Source organism: Rhinopithecus bieti, unplaced genomic scaffold (assembly GCF_001698545.2).
Source record: "Rhinopithecus bieti isolate Rb0 unplaced genomic scaffold, ASM169854v2 scaffold_30448, whole genome shotgun sequence".
Classification (NCBI taxonomy): domain Eukaryota; kingdom Metazoa; phylum Chordata; class Mammalia; order Primates; family Cercopithecidae; genus Rhinopithecus; species Rhinopithecus bieti.
Genome location: NW_016813223.1, coordinates 344,865 through 363,660, shown reverse-complemented (window position 1 = coordinate 363,660; position 18,796 = coordinate 344,865). Strand labels below are relative to the sequence as shown.

The following is an 18,796-nucleotide window of genomic DNA, read 5'->3' as shown; positions in this document are numbered from 1 at the left end:
CCNGCTTTTTTTGTTTTCCATTTGCTTGGTAGATCTTCCTCCATCCCTTTATTTTGAGCCTATGTGTGTCTCTGCATGTGAGATGGGTCTCCTGAATACAGCAAACTGATAGGTCTTGACTCTTTATCCAATTTGCCAGTCTGTGTCTTTTGATTGGACCATTTAGTCCATTTACATTTAAGGATAATATTGTTATATGTGAACTTGATCCTGTCATTATGATATTAACTGGTTATTTTGCTCATTAGGTGATGCAGTTTCTTCCTAGCATCCATGGTCTTTACATATTGGCATGTTTTTGTAGTGACTGGTACTGGTTGTTCCTTTCCATGTTTAGTGCTTCCTTCAGGATCTCTTGTAGGGCAGGCCTGGTGGTGAGAAAATCTCTAAGCATTTGCTTGTCCATAAAGGATTTTATTTCTGCTTCACTTATGATATGTAGTTTGGCTGGATATGAAATTCTGGGTTGAAAATTATTTTCTTTAAGAATGTTGAATATTGACCACCACTCTCTTCTGGCTTGTAGAGTTTCTGCTGAGAAATCTGCTGTTAGTCTGATGAGCTTCCCTTTGTGGGTAACCTGACCTTTCTCTCTGGCTGCCCTTAACATTTTTTCCTTCATTTCAATTTTGGTGAATCTGACAATTATATGTCTTGCAGTTGCTCTTCTTGAGGAGTATCTTTGTGGCATTCTCTGTATTTCCTGAATTTGAATGTTGGCTTTCCTTACTAGGTTGGAGAAGTTCTCCTGGATGACATCCTGCAGAGTGTTTTCCAACTTGGTTCCATTTTCCCCATCACCTTCAGGCACACCAATCAGACGTAGATTTGGTCTTTTCACATAATCCCATATTTCTTGGAGGCTTTGTTCATTTCTTTTTCCTCTTTTTTCTCTAAACTTCTCTTCTCACAACTTCTCTTCTCACTTCATTTCATTCATTTGATCTTCAATCACTGATACTCTTTCTTCCAGTTGATCAAGTCAGTTACTGAAGCTTGTGCATTTGTCATGTAGCTCTGTGTCATGGTTTTCATCTCTATCAGTTATTTTATGGTCTTCTCTGCACTGATTATTCTAATTATCCATTCATCCATTCTTTTTTCGAGGTTTTTAGTTTCTTTGCACTGGGTACGTAGTTCCTCCTTTAGCTCTAAGTTTGATCAACTGAAGCCTTCTTCTCTCAACTCATCAAAGTCATTCTCTGTCCAGCTTTGTTCCATTGCTGGTGATGAGCTGCGTTCCTTTGGAGGGGGAGATGTGCTCTGACTTTTTGAATTTCCAACTTTTCTGCCCCGCTTTTTCCCCATCTTTGTGGTTTTATCTGCCTTTGGTCTTTCATGATGGTGATGTACTGATGGGGTTTTGGTGTGGGTGTCCTTTCTGTTTGTTAGTTTTCCTTCTAACAGTCAGGACAGTCAGCTGCAGGTCTGTTGGAGTTTGCTTGAGGTCCACTCTAGACCCTGTTTGCCTGGGTATCAGCAGCAGAGGCTGCAGAAAATAGAATATTGCTGAACAGTGAGTGTTGCTCTCTGGTTCTTGCTCTGAAAGCTTTGTCTCAGAGGTGTACCCAGCCATGTGAGGTGTGAGGTGTCAGTCTGCACCTAGTGGGGAATGTCTCCCAGTTAGGCTACTCAAAGGTCAGGGACCCACTTGAGCAGGCAGTCTGTCTGTTCTCAGATCTCAACCTCCATGCTGGGAGAACCACTGCTCTCTTCAAAGCTGTCAGACAGGGACATTTACATCTGCAGAGGTTTCTGCTGTTTTTTGTTTAGCTATGCCCTGTCCCCAGAGGTGGAGTCTACAGAGGCAGGCAGGCCTCCTTGAGCTGTGGTGGGCTCCACCCAATTAGGGCTTCCCAGAGGCTTTGTTTACCTACTTAAGCATCAGCAATGGCAGACACCCCTGCCCCAGCCTTGCTGCTGCCATGCAGTTAGATCTCAGATCGCTGTGCTAGCAATGAGGGAGGCTCCGTGGGTGTGGGCATGGGACCCTCTCGGCCAGGTGTGGGATATAATCTCCTGGTGTGCTGTTTGCTAAGACCCTTGGTAAAGTGCAGTATTAGGGTGGGAGTTACATGATTTTCCAGGTGTTGTGTGTCTCAGTTTCCCTTGGCTAGGAAAAGGAATTCCTTTCCCCTTGCATTTCCCAGGTGAGGCAATGCCTCGCCCTGCTTCAGCTCTCACTGGTCAGGCTGCACCCACTGACCAGCACCGACTGTCCAACACGCCCCAATGAGATGAACCCAGTACCTCAGTTGAAAATGCAGAAATCACCCATCTTCTGTGTCACTCACGCTGGGAGCTGGAGGCTGGAGTTGTTCCTATTCGGCCATCTTGGACACCCGCCCTAGTTTTAATTTTTTAAGAAAATGTTATGCTGTTTTCCAGAGCAACTGTACCATTTTAAGCTACTACCAACAGTGCATAACGGTTCCAAATTCTCCATATCCTCAACAACACTTCTTATTTTCTAGTGTTTTGATGGTAGCCATCCTAATGGGTATGAGGTGGTATCTCATTGTAGTTTTAATTTACATTTCTCTAATGATTAGTGATGTTCAGTATCTTTTCATGTTCTTATTGGCCATGGCATACCTTGGCCAATGTTTTCTGAACTTATTTACATAAATGCTTAGGCAAGTTATTTGCCTATTTTTTCTGTTTTTTATTGGGACATTTGGTTTTTTTTGTTGTTGAGTTTCAGGACTTCTCTATGCCTTCTGGATATTAATTCCATATGATATATGTGACTTGCAAATATATTTTCCCATTCAGTGAGTTCCCTTTTTATCTGTTGAAGACATTCTTTTGGTATACATATTTTTTAAAAATTTGCTAAGTCCAATTTATCTATTATTTGTTGTTGCCTCTGCCCTTGGTGTCATATTCAAAAACATCATTGTTTAATTCAGTGTTGTAAAGTTTTTACCCTATGTTTTCTTCGAAGAGCTTTATAATGTCAGGTCTTTCATTTAGGTCATGGATCCATCTTGAGTTTAATTTTTGCATGAGTTCTTAGGCAAGAGTCCAACCTTATTCTTTTGCATGTGGATATCCAGTTTTCCCAGCACCATTTGTTGAAAAGGCTGCCTTTTGAAAAATAACTTTATCATATATTTGATGGTTTCTTTCTGAGCTCTCAGTTGTATTCTACTGGTTTAAATGTCGGTATTCATGCCAGTACCACACTGTTTTGATTATTAGAGATTCATAATAAGTTTTGAAATTAACAGGTGTAACTCTTTCTGCTTTGCTCTTCTTTTTCAAGATTCTTTTGGCTATTCAGGATCTCTTGAGATTCCAGATGGATTTTAGGATGGGTTTTCATATTTCTACAATAAACATCATTGGGATTTCGATAGAGATTACATTGAATCTGTAGGTCACTTTGGGTAGCATCTTAACAATATTAAGTCTTCCAGGTCATGAACACAGATGTCTTTCCATTTATTTTATGTCTCCTTTAATTTCTTTCAACAATGTTTTATAGTTTTATTGTAGTCCATAACTCCCTCTGTTAATTCCTAAGTATGTTATTCTTTTTCATTCCATTATAAATAAAATTATTTTCTTAATTTCCTTTCAGATTGTTTATTATTAGTACATACAGATGTAACTGATTTCTGTGCATTAACTTTGTCTCTTGCTGTAATTTGTTACTAGTTCTAACAACTTTTTATAGAATCTTTAGGTCATATCATCTATTAACAGAGATAATTTTTACTTATTTTCCAATTTGGATGCCTTTTATTTTTTCTCCTGTCTAATTACTCTGGCTAAAATGTCCAGAACTAAATTGAATAGAAGTGGCAAAAGAAGGCATCCTTGCCTTTTCTTCATCTTAAGGAAAAAGCTTTCAGTCTTTCACCATTGAGTATGATGTTTGCTGTGGTTTTTTCACAGCTTTTGGAATGTTGAACATTTTCTTCTATTCTTAGTTTGTTGGGTGTTTTTATAATATAAGAATGTTGAATTTTGTCCAGTGCTTTCTTTGCATCAGTTGAGATAATTATGTGATGCTTTTCTTTGTTAATTTAATGTGATATATTACAAGGGTCAATTTTCATATGTTGAACCACTCTTGCATTCAGGAATAAATCCCACTTGGTCATGGCATATAGTCCTTTTAACATACTGCTGAATTCAGGTTGTTAATATTTGTTAAAGATATTTGCATCAGTGTTCTTAAGAGATATTGGTCTGTAGTTTTCTTTTCTGTCAGTGTCTATATCTGTGTTTGTCATCAAGGTAATGGTGACCTCATAAAAGAGTTAGAAAGGGTTCCCTCCGCTTTAATTTTGGAAAAGTTTGAAATAGATTGCTGTGAATTCTTCCTAAAGTGTTTGATAGAATTCCCCAATGAAGCATCAAGTTGAGGACTTTTCTTTACGGGGATATTTTCAATTACTGATTCAATATCTTTACTAGTTATAGATCTATTTGGAATTCCTGTTTCTTTGTGATTTGGTCTCAGTAGGTTTTGTGTTTCTAGGAATTTATCCATTTCATCTAGGTTAGCCAATTTGTGGGTGTACAATTGTTCATAACACTCCCTTATAATCCTTTCATTTCTGTAGAATCACTATAATGACCCCATTTTCATTTCTTATTTTAGTGGTTTGAGTCTCTCGTCTTTTTTTTCCTATTCCATTTGACTGAAAGTTTGTCAATGATGTTAATCTTTTCAAATAACTATTGTTTTATTGATTTTCTCTATTGTTTATCTCTGTTTTGCTTATCTCTGCTCTAATCATTATTTCTTTCCTTCTGCTAGCTCTGCTTAGTTTGTTCTTTTTCTAGTACTTTAAGTTGTAAAGTTAGGCTGTTGATTTGAGATCTTACTTGTTTTTTTTTAAGGTAAGAATTTATAGCTATAAATTTCCCCCATGGTACTGCTTTCATGTTTTAGGTTTTGATATGTTGTGTTTTTGTTTTCGTTCATCTCTAAATATTTTCTAATTTACATTGTTATTTCTTCTTTGATCCACTGTTTAAGATTGTGTTAATTTCCATAAATTGGTAAATTTTCCAGTTTTTCTTGTTATTGACATCTAACTTCATCCTGCTCATTGAAAAGATACCTTGTGTGATATATATCTTTTTAAATCTACTGAAACTTAATTTTTGTTCTAACATATATTTAATCCTAGGAAATGTCCCACATACACCTGAGAAGAATGTACATTCTGTTGTGGGATAGAGTGTTCTGTGTATATCTGTTAGATCTAGTTGGTTTACTGTGCTGTTCAAGTCCTCTATTTCCTTGCTTATCTTCTGTCTGCTAGTTCTATTCATATCGAGAGTGATATACTGAAGTCTCTGGCTATTGTTGTGGAATTGTCTATTTCTCCCATCAATTCTGTCAGTTTTTACTTTGTATATTTGATGGTGTGATATTAGGTACATAAATGTTTGTAATTGTTATATCTTTCAGTTGTATTAAACTTTTGGGTGTGTGTCTGTGTGTGTGTGTATATATATATATATATCCTCTTTTTTCTTACAACTTTTTTTCATTTAAAGTCTGTTTTATCTGATAGTAATATAACTGCCTCTGTTCTCTTTTAGTTATTACTTGCATAAAATATCTATTTTCATCCTTTCACTTTCAACCAATTTGTATCATTGAATCTAAAAAGAATTTTTTCTAGACAGCATATAATTGGATCATGTTTTTTAAATCATTTTGCCCATCTCTGTCTTTTGATTGGAGAATTTAATCCGCAGACATTTAATTCAATTACTTGAGGGGAGGGGCCAAAATGGCCGAATAGGAATAGCTCCAGTCTGCAGCTCCCAGCAAGACAAACACAAAAAGTGGGTGATTTATGCATTTCCAACTGAGGTGCCCAGTTCATCTCATTGGAACTGACTAGGTGGATGGCATGATCCAGAGAGAGCAAGGAAAAGCAAGGTGGGGTGATGGTTCACCTGGGAGGTACACAGAACAAAGGAACCACCCTCCTCCAGCCAAGGGAGGTGGTGAAGGACTGTTACCCACCCAGGGTACTAGACTTTTCCCATGGATTTTTATAGTCCAAGAATCAAGAGATCCCCTCACGACCCTACACCATCAGGGCCTTGGGTCTCAAGCACAAAACTGGGCAGACCCACTGCAGCTGCTCCCATTGGAGGCTGTTTGGGCAGGTACTGAGCTGCAGGAGTTTTTACCTACTCCAACGGCATGTGGAACTCCAGTGATCCAGGAGAACCATTCACTCCCATGAAAATGAGACTGAAACCAGGGAACCAAATAGCCTCACTCAGCAGGTCCCACTCCCAAGGAACCCTGCAAGCTAAGATCCACTGGCTTGAAATCCCTGCTGGCCAGTACAGCAGCGTGGAGTATGCCTTAGATGACTGAGTTCCTGCGGGGAGGGGTGGCTGCCATTACTTTAGCTCTGCTTGGTGGTTTTCCCCTGTCAGTGCTAAGGAAACTGGGAGGTTTGGACTGGGCAGTACTCCCCACAGCACAGCACAGAAGCAATGGCAGATCATGGCCAGACTGCTTCTTTAGGTGGAAACTGGATCCATCCCTCCTCACCAGGCAGGGCCTCCCTGCAGGAATTCCAGCAACTCCAGCTAGGGGTTTACAGACAGAACTCTCATCTCCCTGGAACAGAGCACCTGGGGAAGTGGCAGCCATGGCCTCAGGTTCAGCAGACTTAATCTTTCCTACCTGCTAGCTCCTAAGAGTCCAACTGATCTGTACAAGAGGGATTCTCCCAGCACAGTGCATCAACTCTGCTAAGGGACAGTTAGACTGCTTCCTTAAGCAGATCCCTGATCCCATGCCTCATGACTAGGTGAGACTTCACAACAGCTGTTGCCAGACACCTCACACAGGAGAGTTCCAGCTGGCATCAGGTCAGTACCCCTCTGGGAGGAAGCTTCCAGAGGAAGAAGCAGGCTGCCATCTTTGCTGTTCTGCAGCCTCCACTGGTGATACTCAGGCAAACAGGGTCTGGAGTGGACTCTCAGCAAACTGTAGCAGACCTGCAGAAGAGAAACCTGACAGTTAGATAAAAAACAAACAAACAGAAAGTAACAACAACATCAACAAAAAAGACCCCACAAAGGCCGGGCATGGTGGCTCATGCCTGTAATCCCAGCACTTTGGGAGGCTGAGGTGGGCGGATCACGAGGTCAGGAGATCAAGACCATGCTGGCTAACACAGTAAAACCCCGTCTCTACTAAAAAATACAAAAAAATAGCCAGGTGTGGTGGCAGGCACCTGTAGTCCCAGCTACTCGGGAGGCTGAGGCAGAAGAATGGCATGAATCTGGGAGGCAGAGCTTGCAGTGAGCCGAGATCGTGCCACTGCCCTCCAGCCTGGGCGACAGAGCGAGACCCCGTCTCAAAAAGAAAAAAAGACCCTACAAAAACCCCATCCAATAGTCAACAGCCTCAAACTTCAAAGGGAGATAAATCCACAAAGATGAGGAAAAGCAACGCAAAAGGCTGAAAATTCCAAAAGCCAGAATGTTTCTTCTCCTCCAAATGATCGCAACACCTCTCCATCAAGGGCACAGAATGGGGCTGAAGCTGAGATGGATGAACTGACAGAAGTAGGATTCAGAAAGTGCGTACTAACAAACTTCACTGAGCTAAAGGATTATCTTCTAAACCAATGCAAAGAAGCTAAGAACCATGATAAAAGATTACAGAAGTTGTTAACTAGAATAACCAGTTTAGAGTGCAACATAAATGACCTGATTGAGCTTAAAAACACAGCACCAGTTGATGGGTGCTGACGAGTTGATGGGTGCTGACGAGTTGATGGGTGCAGCACACCAACATGGCACAAGTATGCATATGTAACAGACCTGCACGTTATGTACATGTACCCTAGAACTTAAAGTATAATAAAAAAAAAAAAAAACACAGCACCAGAATTTCATGATGCAAACACAAGTATCAATAGCCGAATTGACCAAGCAGAAGAGAGAATATCAGAGCTTGAAGACTACCTTGCTGAAATAAGGCAGGCAGACAAGATTAGAGAAAAAAGAATGAAAACGAATGAATAAAACCTCCGAGAACTATGGGATGTGTAAAAGACAGAACCTATGACTGATTGGAGTACCTGAAAGAGACTGGGAGAATGGAACCAAGTTGGAAAATGCACTATAGGATATCATCCAGGAGAACCTCCACAAACTACCAAGACAGGTCAACATTCAAATTCAGGAAATCCAGACAACCCCAATAAGATACTCCACAAGAAAATCTGCCCCAAGACAGATAATCTTCAGATTCTCCAGGGTCAAAAAAATGAAAGAGAAAATGTTAAGGGCAGTCAGAGAGAAAGGCCAGGTCTCCTACAAAGGGAAGCCCATCAGACTATCAGCGGACATCTTAGGAGAAACCCTACAAGCCAGAAGAGATTGGGAGCCACTATTCAATTGTCTTAAAGAAAACAATTTTCAGCCCAGAATTTCATATCCAGCCAAACTAAGCTTTATAAGTGAAAGAGAAATAAAATCCTTTTCAAACAAACAAATGCTGAGGGATTTCCTCACTACCAGAACTGCCTTGCAAGAGCTCCTGAAGGAAGTATTAAACATGGAAAGGAAAATCCATTACCAGCCACTACAAAAACACTGAAGTACACAGACCAATGACACTATGAAGCAACTACATTAACAAGTCCACAAAATTAACCAGCCAGCATCATGATGACAGGATCAAATTCACACATAACAATATTAACCTTAAATGTAAATGGGCTAAATGCCCCAATTAAAAGACACAAAGGGTTGGGAGGCCGAGACGGGCGGATCATGAGGTCAGGAGATCGAGACCATCCTGGCTAACATGGTGAAACCCCGTCTCTACTAAAAAAAAATACAAAAAACTAGCCGGGCGAGGTGGCAGGTGCCTGTAGTCCCAGCTTACTCGGGAGGCTGAGGCAGGAGAATGGCGTAAACCCGGGAGGCGGAGCTTGCAGTGAGCTGAGATCGGGCCACTGCACTCCAGCCTGGGCGACAGAGCGAGACTCCGTCTCAAAAAAAAAAAAAAAAAAAAAAAAGACACAAAGGGGCAAGCTGCATAAAAAGGTAAAGGCATTAACTGACTCCTTAATAAATGTCATAAAGATTATAAAAGGTTTCTGGAAGTTATATCTTATGGTCAAGATTAAAATTTTATAGATGGTTTATAAAATTTTGAAAAACAAATTTAATTGACTTTATGCTGTTTTTATTAGGACTTAATATTTGGAAAATTAAGTATCCTTATTATGCTTCAAAAATTACAGTATACCTTTTGCTAGATTCCAGTCTTGCCTAATGTTCCTCAACTGTTATTATTTTCTACAGTTTGGACCAAATTCTAATTTTCTTGGCTACAAGTCTTCAAAATAATGTTTTCAATTCTTTTCCTTCTTTTTCCCCCCATTTTTCCTAATTGGGAGTCACTGAAAACTAAGCTGTGCTTTCTTAAAGCCCTACAAACTGAAGCTAGACAACTTAAACTTCGGAAGAAAGTAACAGCAACCTATTTACATATATAAGCCACTTTCATACCTGCCTACTAATGTATGGACTTCGAGTAATGTATCCTATATCGATTTTCCAGGGTTTTCCTTTTGTTCATTTTTCTCCCTTCCTCCCCCTATTTTCTCTTCATACGACATGAGACTTCACAACCTGCTAAAATGAGCTTTCCTAATAGCTCAGGACCTACCCATCTAGGAATAAACCATCCTAGCCATGAGAGATCAGATGAAACCTGGAAACAGAGACTCAATTTCTTCTAAAACGCGTTCTCCAAAAGATTTTTCAAAAGAAAAAGGGGGAAGAATGAAAGGAAAATAAATCTTGGGGCCCCCAAATCACTAAGCTAAAGGGAAAAGTCAAGCTGGGAACTGCTCAGGGCAAACCTGCCTCCCATTCTACTCAAAGTCAACCCTCTGCTCACTGAGATAAATGCATATCTGGTTGCCCCCTTTGGAGAGGCTCATCAGAAACTCAACGAATGCAACTATTTGTCCCTTATCTACCTATGATCTGGAAGCCCGCCTCTCTGCTTCCTGTTGTCCCATCTTTTCGGACCGAACCAATATTCATCTTACGTGTGTTGATTGATATCTGATGTATAAAACCAAGCTGTGATCTGACCACCTTGGGCACATGTCTTCAGAACTTCCTGAGGCTGTGTCATGGGCATGCATCCTCAACCTTAGCAAAACAAACTTTCTAAATTAACTGAGACCTGTCTGGTTTCACAGCTGGAATGAAGGTAAAGCAGCCCTCCCCAAATCCACTTCCTTATAGCAGGGGTTATGAAAGCCCAGTTGGCCAGAGACTCCTAACCAGACCTGAGAGGCCAGGGAGCTCAATCTTCTGAGGTAAGACTTCCCACCCGAAACTGCTTAATATTCACTTAATTGTATCTTATTTGGATTGGGGTCTCCTTGCAATGCTAAGGCTATAGTTATTTGAAATGGATTTGCAGTTTGTCCTTAAGGGTACTAAAGCAGTTCTTCTTGACTTCCCACTCAGATTACAGCTGTGGGACAGACACTCAGAACTGGGAAGTGATTTATTTTAGAGTGCCATTCCTTGAGCAGGAGGAATGAATTAGACTCCATGCCCAGGGCACTTTTAGTGATATTTTAATCATCTGTATGATTTTGAGAATCGTCAGCATCAAAGGCACGGCACTAGGCAATTTGGATGTTCAAAACTTAAACCTAGGTGCAGTGGCACATTCTGTAGTCCCACCAACATTGGAGGCTGAGGCTAGAGGATCACTTAAGCCCAGGAGTTTGAGGCCAACCTATCAACATAGCAAGACCCCATTTCTTAAAAAGAAAAAAAAAAAGTTAAATTCTTCCTTGCTACACAAACCTGTGATCTATCAGAGAACATAACACATGCACAAAATTGGCAAACATACGGCATGGGGAGTGATAGTAGAGAGGACAGATCATGTACCATGCTGTGGCTAAATAAGGAAAATGAGTGTAAGGTTCTTGTATCATTTCGAACCCCAAGAACATGCCAACAGACAACATGAGACAAAACATGCTGTTTTAATGAGTGCCTGTGTGCAGGCGAGCTGAGGCCTAAAATGGCATTAGCCCCAAGTGAGGACAGGGCAAAGGTTTTATAGTCTCCTGTAAACAGGAAGTGTCCTAGTCTGACGCAACTGCTATGTTGTACCTGGATGGCCTCTTTCAGGATCTTCAGGGGTACGTGTCTTCCAGCCTGGGTAGGTGTCTTCCAGCTGGGGTAGGTGTCCTCCAGCCACCTCTCTTCCTGCTTCTGCTATCTTGCTGATGCACACGCAAGTGGCCTTGCGCCTTGGGACTGGCCCTGAGAAGGGAGGAGTTATTCACCTCCTTAAGCCTTCAGGCCCCGGGAGAATCTTACAATGAAACCATCAGGGAGGACAGCCATGAGGGGTGGGCAGGTGCGGACAAGTAGTGTTGGCGTGGAGAGCCTTCCAGAAAACATGTGCAGTGGGCACTATGTGAAAACAGGGTCACAGCTGGATCATATGGGCCTCAGGAGGAGGTTTAGATGGAGTTTTCCTATGAGAACTATGGCACTGCATAAGGTAGGCATGACTGAGTAGACTTTAGACTATTGACCTTTCCAAATTATTGCAAATCTGGGGCCTCCCATCAGTTCTCAAAGGCTTGTTAGGCTCCCTCGCTAGTTTATGCTCTTAGATATACCAGGAAAAATGGAAGCTTAGAGGACACGATTTACATGGAGCAGAACAAATCAACTTTAACTCTCTCCCTTTGAAACTGCATGGGGATTATCAAAGTTTCCTTTGATACTAAATTCAGAAAACAGGAAGAAAGAGAAGAGCCCAGGAGTTCAAAGTTCTCACTCCTCTGGGGACATGTAATAAGATGTTTCGCATTGAATTTGGCTTCATTCCTACTTAATCAAAGCACTAAATCTAGTTTTTTGTCTCTAGGTCCAGCATCCTTTGAAGCATGAGTTCCCACAAGCAGAAGCAACCCTTTACCTCACCCCCTCAGCTTCAACAGCAGCAGGTGAAACAACACAGTCAGCCTCCCCCTCAGGAATCATTTGTTCCCATAACCAAGGAGCCAGGCTACCCAAAGATTCCACAACTGGGAAACACCAAGATTCCAGAGCTAGGCTGCACCCAGGTCCCTGAGCCAGGCTGCACCAAGGCCCTTGATCCACTCTACACCAAGGTACCAGAGCCACATCCTTCAACAGTCACTTCAGGTCCAGCTCAGCAGAAGACCAAGCAGAAGTAATGTGGTGCACAGACAAGCCCTTGGGAAGCCGACCACCAGATGCTGGACACCCTCTTCCCATCTGCTTCTGTGTCTTAATTGTCTGTAGACCTTGTAACCAATACATTGTCACCCCAAGTCATAGTTTCTCTCTTATTTGTATCCTAAAAATATGTACTATGAAGCTTTTGTTCACACACTCTGAAGAATTCTCTAAGCCCCTGAGTTAAACAGAAAGTCTTAATGGTTTTTCTGGTCTTCAGCTGCTCAGGGTTCATCTGAAGATTTGAATGAAAAGAAATGTATGTATCCCTCATTAAATTGCTTTTAATTGCAGTCTTGGCTGTGTCTGTCATTGACTGAATCTTCCTCCTTCCTTGTTTCCCCACTGTGAGTTAGGACCTATAGAGACAGAGGAGTTGGTGTAGAAGTCATCTATCTAAACCCAGTACTGTATGTTTCTCTGTGTGTGGGGTGGGGGGGTACCCTTGGGGGTGTTCCTGGAATGGCAATGGGCATTCTGTGATGGTGCATAGACATTGTCACTTTGGGAAGCCACACGCTCTCCTCTTGCACTGAACTAAGTCATGCCTGGGTTCCATGGTGCCTGCTCCAGGCCACCTCTAATCCTTAGTATCCTTCCCACTAATTTCCTGTCTATTCCTAGAAAACTTTACCCCTACATATTTGAATTTGATATTCTATTTTTCTTTATTGATTTTACCTTCCAGATACCCCAACACATATAGACATACACATACATACACTCACTAAAAGGCAGATTCATTTTAAATAGTCACACACTCACATAATCACTCACACAAGCTCTACTCTCATTGGCTCAGGCAATGATACCTTTTGCTGGGTATCCGCCATGTACAGGGAGGCCTGAAGCTGGAGGAGCAAGAGGGAGTGGAGGATACACAGTGCCTCCCTTGCATAATTTTACAGTCTTGTCTAGAAGTTAGAATAAGGGAGGAGACCACCTCTCATATCATCTTATGTCCAATTTCTGCCTTCAAAGAAAGAAGAAGTAAAAACTAAAAGGCAGAAATGAAATCCACAGGCAGACAGCCCAGCACCGCACCCTGGGCCTGGTAGTTAAAGATCGACCCCTGACCTAATTGGTTCTGTTATCTACAGATTACAGACATTGTATAGAAATGCACTGTGAAAATCCCTACTTCGTTTTGTTCCGATCTAATTACCGGTGCATGCAGCCCCCGGTCACATACCCCCTGCTTGCTCAATCAATCACGACCCTCTCACACGCACCCCTTAGAGTTGTGAGCCCTTAAGAGGGACAGGAATTGCTCGGCTCAGGGGGCTTGGCTCAGAACTCTTACTGATGCCCCCGGCCGAATAAACCCCTTCCTTGTTTAACTCGGTGTCTGAGGAGTTTTGTCTGCGGCTCGTCCTGCTACAAGGACATTCATATCTTTCTCACACAAACAAATAGGCACTATACGGTCTCTCTCTCTTTTCTCCCCATCCCTCTTTTCTTTCTTTCCCTCAGAATAACCCACAGAAACAGATTTATTCAGTAATTCCAAACAAGATGTGGGTTTTAAGCGGGGATTAGGATTACACAATTTAGGTGAGGTGAATAACTGGCCACCAACTTAGGAAAGAGTAGGTAATTAAGGTGTAAAACCTCAGGAGTGAAAGGAGACTTAAAGAGCACCTGGTAGAGTTACTCCATTTCCCAAAGAAATTGATACCCAAAAAGTTAATTAAGGTAACCCTGAAATTATGTTTCTGCATCACCCTGGAGCATAATTCCTCAGACTCCCAGCTCCCAACTCTCTCCTGCAGTCCTGTCTTTTTTATTTCAGGGGTGACCAACAGGTTTGCAGGTCTGTGTTGAGTGGCTCTGGAATATTGTAGAATGGTCTCTAACAGCAGAAAGGATGACAAAACTTCTGAAGGGCTACAGTAATCACCGGGGAACAAACCATTTCTTGACAGGTTGCATGGTTCATAATATCAAAGAAGTGTGAAGCCGGTGACAGGTTACACCTGCATGATACACAGGTACTCCAAATAGGTTTTGCCAGACCTCAGAGATATTTGGAAATGATAAGACAAACATTGTCCAAAGAATCATTACAAGATGATGAGTAGTTGTCAAACTGGCAAGAGAGAATGATGTCACTTGGGCCTGTTAGGTATGCGCATGATGAGGTGGCTTCAAATTACTGTTGATTCTGTGATAGAAAGTCTAGAGATAATTTCAGGACCAATCACAATTAAGTAGGCTGATTCTGGGTGGGGAAGTGGACTCTATGATACACAGCTATTATGAATGTAAAGTCATGCACTTGCTTGTTCCCATTGTTTGGGACTGCTTTTTAAAAATACATAGTTATTGTGGAAAATATATCTCTCGCATAAAAATTGTGATTTAAAGCATTTTTATGTGGATTTTTTTTGGTATTCATTCCATTTACAATGTTGTGTGTCTGTGTTAATATATATATGTGTATGCATGTGGGTTGATGGAAGATAAAAAAATCCCGATACTTAATACAGCAAAATATAAACAGTAGTTAGTTATCTCTGGCTGTTTAATGTTAGTGTTCATTTTAATAGCTATCTGTTTTTCACATCATGAATTATGTAGTATTTTTTTTTTCCTTTTTTTTTATTTTTTGAGATGGAGTCTCACTCTATCCCCCAGTCTGGAGTGCAGTGGTTCAATCTCGGCTCACTGCAACCTCTGCCTCCCTTTCTTTCAGATATTGCTAAGTAACAAGAATAATGTTCTTCTGGCGGTAGCCTTGCCAGTCAGCTCCTGTAATCTTACCTGCATATCCTGTCACATATTCTTCCTGGGGTCTAGAGACATAGTTTTCCAGTGTCCAGCACCTTTCACGTTTTCACAAAGCCCACCTCACCACTGTCCACAACTACACTGTCTCTCCTCAGTGTCTACCTCTTCAGTAACCACCTAGACAGTGTCTGCCCGAGTCTACTTTGAAGCCTCCTTCATCTGGTCAGCAGCAACACATTCCCCAAAGCAGTCTCAGAAGCTGGTAGGGGGGAAACATGACAAAGACAAATGGATCCTCCCTCTCATGACCCTCCATCAAATGTTCTTCAAAGCCTGAAATGATGAAGGCCTCTTCACCAAGCTTCAGTCTCTGATCTCCCTGGGATGAGGCTAAATAGAGAAGGGTTCTTTCCTGAATTTATTGTCATGCAGCATTCCAGGGTAAGCGAGGAAAGGACAAGTCACAGCCACATCAACCTTTCCAGAGTCTCCGAAAAAGGAACTTAAATCAAGTTCAACTTTCTTACAGTGAACTGTCCAACTTTCTGTGCTCTGCACATTGATTTCCATCCTTATAATGATGGTGTTTATATATCCGCTTCCTGAATTATGTGCCTCTTTCATGATTGTCTTAACCTGATTCCTACAGTAAGTTGTGCCTGACACTAATGCCTCAAGGGCAGGAAGTTTATTTGGGAATGCAAGCCCAAGGAAGAGGAATAATGGACAAAGGGAAATACGAGAAGGAAGGAATATTCCTTCAAGAAGGCATTACCATTTTGCACATCAGAACAGCTGACAGTCAGGTCCGTGGGACTTTTTTTTAATAGCAACTCAGTAAATTTATTGACTTATTTTAGGACTGTAACAATATAATTGTTTTCATTTTAGTACTTAGTCATTAATAATTGCAAAGACATTGCCTTATAGGTCCTTGGATAATGGGAAAAGGGAGAGAAAGTGACTTTGTAACTTAATTAGCATATATGATGTCAGTTAATGATTATTGAACAATCCCTGTACCAGTTACTCTTGTAAACACTCTGCTGTTATTAACCTGTTTAGTCCTCCCAGCAACACTGTGAGATAGCTACTACTATCTTCATTTTATGTACAAAGAAACTGAAACACAGGTTAGGGAAATAACTTGCCCAGAGTCACCAATAGCTCAGTTGGGACCAAAACTCAGTAAGTCTGGCTGCAGAGTTCATACTTGTAATCATTATTTTACAGTCACTTCTCAAACATAAAGTACCTAATACGGGTGCTCTACTGATGGCTCAACAATGGTTAGTTCCTCCCAAACATGTACTTTCTTCCTGAAATATTTTATTATAATTACTACAAAGCTATTCAAAATTGAATGTTGAAACGAGTGTCTTACCTCTTTTTTTATTGGGTCATATAGTAGTTTCTTCCCCCTCCCCTTCCCCCCTCCCTCCTCCTCCCTTCTCCTCCTCCTCCTCTCCTCCTCCTCCTCCTTCTTCTTCTTCTTCCTCCTTCTCCTCTTCTTCTTCTTCCTCCTCCTCTTCTTCTTCTTCGTTCCAGAGGCACACATGCAGGCTTGTTACATGGGTAAATAACATCTTGCTCAGGGTTGCTGTACAAATGATTTCCATTACTCAAGTTGTGAGCAGAGTACCTGATGGGTAACCTTCCAACACATTCCCATCTTCCACCTCCCCCCAAGCACTCCTGAGTGTCTATTGTTCCAACCTTTGTGTCCATGTGTATTCAATGCTTTGCTCCCACTTATAAGTAAGAACATGCAGTATTTGGTTTATTCTTGCATTAGTTCACTTAGGATAATGGCCTTCAGCTTCATCTATATTGCACAAAGAACATATTTTAGCAAAGACATGAAATCAATGAAGATGCCCAGCAACAGTGAACTGAATAAAGAAAATGTGATTCAGATACAAACATCATGGAATACTATGCAACCATAAAAAAGTCCATGGATGGGACTTTCTGATGATGTCTAAGAAGTAGTCTCAGAACTTTCTGTCCTGGAGATGAAGGCAGGAAGTATTTATCCATTGTCTTCTTTCACTTTCCCTCACTATCATCATTTGTCAAATCTGTGCCCATATGTATTGACTACTCCACACTTCCCAGTGGTACACACACAAGCATTCCATGAGTCCCCTGCACTGCAGTATCATAGGAGCCCCAGATCGAGAAGAGAGAGGTATGCAGTATGGTCCTGTAGAGCAACTTTATCAGGTATCTTCTGCACAAAGCCCATCCAAGCCTACGTGAAAAGAGTCATATGACTATGTATGGATAAAAGGCAGGGCAGAGAGAATTTGCAGGGAGATCCATGAGGTGTCAAGTACAGTTAATTAGCAAGTCCAAGAAAGGTCAGGCTTTGATGTTCATAAAAACAATAAGCAGCATTCTTTCATCCTGAGAAGGACAAACATAAAAGTCAGAGAACGATGGGGATATGTTAGTTGCAATCAGCAGCCATATGGCTTCCCAGTAAATCTATGGCTGATCCAGCACTACTGATGAGGAAACTGAGTTTTCTTGTATAGTGAAAAAAAAAAGCAACTGGGGGGCCTTTACACCTAGCTATTCAATGTAATTTAGAAAAAACAGCAGAAGAGTAAAATGAGAAAGTTTAGAAGCTAGACTGAGAATAGCGCTGACTGAGGGAGAGGAGATATGTCAAGTGAGTGCATCAGGTCAACACCTAAAGAGCATCCTGAAAGAAAGTTCCCCCAAGACATATGGGTCTAGGAAAGACATGGGAGGCAGGGGCCCAGCCTCAGAGCTGAGGTTCAGGTCAGCCAGGTCCTGGCCCTGGTGGCATGGAGGACCGAGAAGCAGGAAGCAGGCTGCCTTGGGCCTGATAATCCCACCATATTGCAAACAAAGTGTGCTTATAATTCCCTTTGTAGAGTCTACAGGGAATAGGTTTGAGGAGAGGCTTGTGTCCAAGTCTAGAAAAGAGCTCAACTGATGCAAGAGGCATGGTGATGACAGTGGCCACAGACCAAAGTGAAGTGACTACTTAAACAAGGAGAGAGAGAAATAGATATGTGGATGTATTCGTCCATTTTCATGCTGCTGACAAAGACAAAACAGGGACTGGGCAATTTACAACAAGAAGAGGTTTCATGGACTTACAGTTCCACATGGCTGGAGAGGCCTCACAATCATGACAGAAGGCAAGAAGAAGCACATTACATATTACATGAATGGCAGTAGGCAAAGAGAGAGCTCGTACAGGAGAACTCCTCTTTTTCAAAACCATCAGCTGTCTTGAGACTTATTTACTATCACAAGAAAAGCACGGGAAAGACCTCCCCCCATAATTCAATTACCTCCCACCAGGTCCCTCCCACAACACGTGGAAATTCAAAATAAGAGCTGGGTGGGAACACAGCCAAATCATAGTGGGTAAAATGACAGAAACATCTGTCTCTTGCTAAGCTCTTACAGCTTTTCTCAGCTTATACCATAAGGCCTGCCGCAAGGAAAGATTTCCCCTATAAAAAATTTCCTGGAAACTAGTTCAACCATTATGGAAAACAGTATGGCGATTCCTCAAGGATCTAGAACTAGAAGTCCCATATGACCCAGCCATCCCATTACTGGGTATATACCCAAAGGATTATAAATCATGCTGCTATAAAGACACATGCACACGTATGTTTATTGCGGCACTATTCACAATAGCAAAGACTTGGAATCAACCCAAATGTCCATCAGTGACAGACTGGATTAAGAAAATGTGGCACATATACACCATGGAATACTATGCAGCCATAAAAAAGGATGAGTT

General features: G+C 41.5%; 1 protein-coding gene across 1 annotated transcript; it reads left to right on the top strand.

Annotated features, from left to right (window-relative positions):
• The first annotated feature begins 11,957 nt into the window (after nt 1-11,957).
• On the top strand, nt 11,958-12,370 carry LOC108512551 (small proline-rich protein 3-like). Its single transcript, XM_017847825.1, has one exon. It carries the CDS (start codon nt 11,958-11,960, stop codon nt 12,249-12,251), a length of 294 nt encoding a protein of 97 aa, XP_017703314.1. The 3' UTR covers nt 12,252-12,370.
• The last annotated feature ends 6,426 nt before the right edge of the window (nt 12,371-18,796 follow it).

Excerpts from the sequence above, each read along its gene's own strand:
- LOC108512551 (XM_017847825.1), top strand. The coding sequence starts at position 11,958 with ATGAGTTCCCACAAGCAGAAGCAACCCTTTACCTCACCCCCTCAGCTT.